The sequence below is a fragment of the Myotis davidii genome, unplaced genomic scaffold, assembly GCF_000327345.1.
Source record: "Myotis davidii unplaced genomic scaffold, ASM32734v1 scaffold124, whole genome shotgun sequence".
Lineage (NCBI taxonomy): Eukaryota > Metazoa > Chordata > Mammalia > Chiroptera > Vespertilionidae > Myotis > Myotis davidii.
This window is the reverse complement of record NW_006294677.1, coordinates 63,317-69,497: the sequence shown is the minus strand read 5'-3', so window position 1 is coordinate 69,497 and position 6,181 is coordinate 63,317. Positions and strand designations below refer to the sequence as shown.

The window sequence follows — 6,181 nt, the reverse complement described above, 5'->3', positions numbered from 1 at the left end:
AATAGCATCCACCTAGATTCAGCTTTGAAAAATACAAATCTACTACTATTACTATTGCACATTCTAGATGACACAACATTTCTATTAGATTTTATTAGTCATATTTTGTGGGTGAGAAAAGATAGAAAAGGACAAAAAAAAAAGCTCTATTGCTTAAAATTGCCCTTATAATCTGTTTCATATAATAGCTACTAGACAAGTATCGTAGCTACATTTATCTAAAATTAAATGTAGATTAATTAGAATTAAAGAAAATTAACAATTCAGATTAAATGGCTAGGGGCTGCAATATTGGACAGCATATATAGCACAGAACCATCATCACAGAAACTTCTCCTGGACAGTGTTCTCCTAGAATAAATAATATAAAGATTCATTTATAAATTTATTTTTAGTTTTTTAATCCTCACCCAAGGATGTTTTTTCATGAATTTGAGAGAGAGAGAGAGAGAGAGAAGCATTAATCAGTTTCCTCCCTCATGCGCCCCAAATGGGGATTGAACTCACAACCTAGGTGTGTGCCCTGACCAGGAATCAAACCCACAACTTTTTGGTGCATGGGACAATGCTCCAACCAACTGAGCCACCTGGCCAGGGCAGAGGACTTCTTTATAATTGTCTCACAAATATTGATTCTATAAATGCTTACCACGGACCAGAACTTATGCTAGAGACATAAATGAGAGGTATATTTCCTATCCTAATGGTGCTTAGGGGTAAAGCACATGCACTCAATAAACACAGGTCTATGGTTCCTAGATCAGAGGTTCTCACCCTTGGATAGCTATCCATATCAACCAAGATCTCGCCAGAGGAGGGTTTAATTCAGTTGATCTGGAGCAGAGGTTGAGAGTCTGCATTTCTAGTAAACTTCTAGGAGATGCTAAGGACACAGATGCTGTGACCAAATCAGTGTTGAGAGATATCATCAGATTTAGAGATGATGGACTGTTTCCTCACCCCATCTACAGCAAACATTATTTTTTTCTCTATTGGTAGGGCTGGAGACTCTGGTACTGACCTATGTCGATGCCATCAGTAGTGGGGACATGCCCTGCATGGAGAATGCAGTCCTGGCCTTGGCCCAGATAGAGAACTCGGCTGCAGTGCAAAAGGCCATTGCCCACTATGACCAGCAGATGGCCGAGAAGGTTCAACTGCCCACAGAAACCCTCCAAGAGCTCCTGGACCTGCACATGGCCAGTGAGAAAGAGGCCATTGAAGTCTTCATGAAGAATTCCTTCAAGGATGTAGACCATTTATTTCAAAAGGAATTAGGGGTAATTTTTCTCTTATGTGTATATGGATTAGGGTCTCAGAAAGCAAAGTACTGCTAGGAAATATAATGGGTATTTATCAGGAGAGAAGGAATTCTTACTAGACTTCAAAATGACAAAAACCACTATTTTTTTATTATTATAATAAGAAGAACCAATTTTGTTTTGATTGGCTTAAAGTTTTGAACATTTTTTATTCTTCCATGCATAAACTAATCCTCTTTCTCATAATTTAGTTAAATGCAAGCAGGTAATCATCGGAGCTTTTCATCAAGTTACATGCTTAATGTTACCAGAGGTTTTAATATTACAGCCAAAAACAAAGAAAGGTGTAGTCTTAGTTATCTTGAGCAGGCTTATATTGAACCACATTTCTTCCATATACAATCGCTGGTCCGATTTGAAAAGCAGAAGTTTCTTTCTAAAGGTGTATTCGTAAGACTAGAGAACCTAGTCCTGACCTATGTCAATGCCATCAGCTGTAGGGTCCTGCCCTGCATGGAGAATGCAGTCCTGGCCTCGGCCCAGATAGAGAACTCGGCTGCAGTGCAAAAGGCCATGGCCCACTCTGATGGGCATATAGGTAGCATCAATGCTAACATAAACCAGCAATCTCTGCCATGAACTTCACCTCCAAGGAGAAAGGGGCTTCAATAGAAAGACAGGATCAGGAGGAAGGATGTGGTACTGCTGAGGTGCCTGTAAGTTTTTACAGGGTCACAGACTGGTTTTTGAGAAGCCTTTCCAAAATGTGCTCCCCTCAACCCCACACTTCCCTTCCTCCCAGTCTCCCTCCACCTCCTTTCCTTGGATCTGCTCTCTCCATGATGGCTTCATTCCTCACACCTATGGGACCACAGCACCAACAGCTCCAAAAGTAGAGCACTCACCAGAGAACAGACTCTCAATCTATATTTATATCAATCACTTACAAAGGTTTCTGCTTCATAGGGTGCCAGGCTTGGTCGACCTGCAGCAAGTGCCCACCCTGTGACAGGGACCCCTTGACCAGCACAAGGACCAGGGCCAAGCAAACAATTCCTACAGGAAAAGATGGGGGAGAGGGCAGTCAAATAGGAAGAAGTGCTTCCTGAGATTTCCTATTACTAATGCCATTTTCTCTGGGTCCTAGAGTGCAGAAGTTCTTCACGCATACCTGAGCTCCAAGGAGTCTGTGATTGATGCAATTCTACAGACAGACCAGACTCTCACAGAAAAGGAAAAGGAGATCGAAGGTGAGGAGCAAGTCAAGATCCTTAATAGCTTTTGAAAGTTTAAATAATTTTTCTTGGAGAACCTGGGGTCCTTAAATAAGAGCCAGATGAGCAAAGATGACTATTACTGGCCAAAGTCAGTCTCAGTGGGGCAAATGCAGTCAGCAGCAACAATGACAGGTAAGTTCACCAAGAGGAAAAAGCAAAGTGGTCACACTCATGAATTTGTTTTCTTCCTTTCCTCCTGGCAGTGCAACGTGTGAAAGCTGAATCTGCAGAGGCTGCAGCAAAAATGCTGGAGGAAATGCAAAAGAAGAATCAGCAGATGATGGAGGAGAAAGAAAGGAGTTACCAGGAACATGTGAAACAATTGACTGAGAAGATGGAGCAGGAGAGGGCCCAATTAATGGCAGAACAAGAGAGGGTTCTGGCTCTTAAACTTCAGGTATGTAATGGCATCACCTTGATGTTTGTCTTTTTCAGTTTTCTGAACACTCTCCCTGACCTGTTTGTGTGGCTGTTAGAACTCGAAACCCAGAAGGACCTTGCTTGCTCACTTACATCTTTCAATCCCTGTCTGTCTGCCTGACTTGGAGCCTGCCTATGACTGGTTATTAAAAAAAAAAATTATTTTCCTTTATCTCACATCCAGTTCGTTAGTACATTCTTCAAGCAATGGTAGCTATTATCTTCCAGGCATTGTAAATATGTCTTATCTGTATCTCTTGCTTAATATTATATGAAGCAAGAACTGTTGTGTACCTATACCTTAGGAGAAGAAACAGAGGTTCAGAAAAGATGAGCTTTCATAGGGTCACACAGATCAGTAAGATATGTGAACCACCTTCAAACTTAGAGGAATCTACAGTCACTGTTTTTCTGTCACACCTGGTGTGACTTTGGTTCTAAAGAGAACCTTTATGAGCAGAAAGACTCCTTGCCTCTCACACCTGTGTCCTCCACTCCTGACTGCTATGCGCTACATCTAGTTTGTGTAGTGAGTTATGCGCAGAAATCCTGTGTGGACAGTTAGGGGCCTTGATGTCCTCACTTATACCCTGCTACTCTTGCCACCAAGCTGTGGAAGCTTAAATCAAATTCCCTGATCTAATATTCAGACACTTCCTTTGATTTTGAGTATATTTTATTTCTGTCATGTGTATGTATATAAAAGTCTGAGTGTGTGTGTGTGTGTGTGTGTGTGTGTGTGTGTGTGTGTGTGAGAGTCTATAAAATTTGAAAAGAAACATTTGATTAAGATTGCCCACATATGTTGTATAGGATTAATGGGACTTATAATTTAATTTTATCACTATATTAGAAGGTATAAGCCAAAATCACTCTTAGCTAAAGGAAGCTCAAGAAAAGCAATCATGCAGCTAGGATGTCCAAGAGAAAGTATAATGAATATTTATGGTAGAGAAAATTTCAAGAAGAAATTAAATACTAAGAATGTGGAAACTATCTAGAAGTTGAGATTTGCTTACTGCTGTACTTGATTTATTCTTTATTTGTCCCTTTTTAGGAACAGGCCAAGTTACTAAAGGAAGGATTCCAAAATGAGAGCAGACAACTTCAGAAAGAAATAGAGAATCTCAAGAATAACATGAAAAATAGCAGCGGCGGTGGTTGTATCTTAATCTAAAGACCTAAGGGAAAGCTTCTCTGGTCACTCTACCCAAGGCATAACTCAAGCAGTTTTAGAATCTGGAAAAATGTCACAACTTGAGAAAAAGTGACCTTCTTTAAGCTGATAAAAGTAATCTACAAAAAGCCCTTCACCTAACATACTTAATGATAAAAAATGGAATGCTTTGCCCCTAACACAGGAATAAAGCAAAGATGTGAAGTCTCCCCACTCCTGTTAAACAGTATAATGAAAGGCTTCCTACAATATCAAAAAGGAAGGAAGGAAGGAAGGAAGGAAGGAAGGAAGGAAGGAAGGAAGGAAGGAAGGAAGAGTGATCAGAAAGGATAAAATAAAACTGCCTATATTCTCACACACTTTGATTATTCACATAGAAAAATCCCAGAGAATCTGCAACAAAAGCAAAAAACAGCAACAACAATGACTCTTGGGACAACTTTGTAAGTTTAAAAAGGTTGTAAGATTCAAGGTCAATACACAAATATCCACTTTCAACTGTATTTTATATAAAAGCAATGGACTATTAAAAACCAAAAATTAAAAAACAATGTCACTTACAATAGCTGTTTCTGAAATATGGAATACTTAGGTAGAAATATAACTAAAAACGCACATGATCTTCTATGTTGAAAAACATTCTAAGACCAAGAGATTATGGGATCGATCATGATGTATGAATTTCCTTAAATTCCAACTCCCTTGTTGTTTTTATGATGTTCCTTTTACTCATTGTAGAGAAGATTCAAGGCCCTTATTTTTAGAGTTATCTCTGACAAAAGCACATGCCTAGTATTTGTTAAGTTTCGCTGAGCACTAAAAATATGTCAACTGCGGGGGGCAGGTGGGTATGGGAGGGTCAATGGGGAAAATGGGTGATAGCTGTAATACTATCAACAATAAAGATAAATTAAATATGTCTATCCATTGTGTGTTAGGCTTTTATCCAAACAGAAAGAGGAAAAAATATGGCTCAGAACTCAGTGCCACATAATATGCCTACTACTACTACTACTCCTCACACACACACACACACACACACACACACACACATACATCCTACCCTACCCACTCACTGTGAGTTCTTTGACAGCAGGATTTCATAGAACACAAGACAGGAAAACTTACTCAGAGTTTTTTCCCCAAAAACTATGTTCAAATCAGGGTCCCTAGGGAGTTAGATGAGGCTTCATGAAAAGCAGCCATTGCTTGGTCTACAGGGATCACTCATTCAAGAAACATTGGTTGAGTACCTATCACATTCTGCCAAGGAGTGGGAATATAGTTATAGTCCCTCTCTTAAGGAGCTCATAGTCTAGTGGTGAAGACAGAGATTAAATAATACAGAAAACTAAATGTCCAAGAAATTGAAAGGAGAGGATTTCTTATTTAGAAAAGGGTTGATCTAATCCCTCTACCCAGTGATGGCGAACCTTTTGAGCTCGGCATGTCAGCATTTTGAAAAACACTAACTTCACTCTGGTGCCATGTCACATATAGAAATTTTTTGATATTTGCAACCATACTAAAACAAAGATTTATATTTTTGATATTTATTTTATATATTTAAATGCCATTTAACAAAGAAAAATCAACCAAAAAAATGAGTTCACGTGTCACCTCTGACACGCGTGTCATAGCTTTGCCATCACTGCTCTACCCCAACATATTTGAAATGGCTCCTTAGTATGTCTTAACCATAGTTCTCTTATCAATTAGTGGAAAAAAGAAATCCAATTTGGGAGGGAGAGATAGAAAGAGAGACAGTGCCTATCACCTGGCCCCAAAAACCTATTTAATGAACAGTGTGTCATGCTCACAGTGTCTCTTTGAGTTGATTGGTTAACGAAATGAAGAAAGGAAGAAAACAATGGGTTCCATCTAGTGGCCAATATTGTTATTACTGTTCACAGTATTTTATCACCACCTTTTGTCACCAGAATTTGTTTTTTTTAAATTAAATCTTTATTGTTCAGATTATTACAGTTGTTCCACTTTTTCCCCCCATAGCTCCCCTCCACCCGGTTCCCACCCCACCCTCTGCC

At 39.4% G+C, this 6,181-nt stretch overlaps 2 protein-coding genes across 2 annotated transcripts in view; both read left to right on the top strand.

Moving 5' to 3' along the window:
* The window catches only part of LOC102768939 (guanylate-binding protein 1), a 46,664-nt gene that overhangs the window by 7,470 nt on the left and 33,013 nt on the right, over positions 1 to 6,181 (top strand). The window lies entirely within an intron of this gene.
* LOC107183974 (guanylate-binding protein 2-like) lies at positions 2,395 to 5,059 on the top strand. Its single transcript, XM_015567396.1, has 3 exons — positions 2,395 to 2,512; positions 2,743 to 2,936; positions 4,017 to 5,059. Exons 2-3 carry the CDS (start codon positions 2,784 to 2,786, stop codon positions 4,134 to 4,136), a joined length of 273 nt encoding a protein of 90 aa, XP_015422882.1. The 5' UTR covers positions 2,395 to 2,512; positions 2,743 to 2,783; the 3' UTR covers positions 4,137 to 5,059.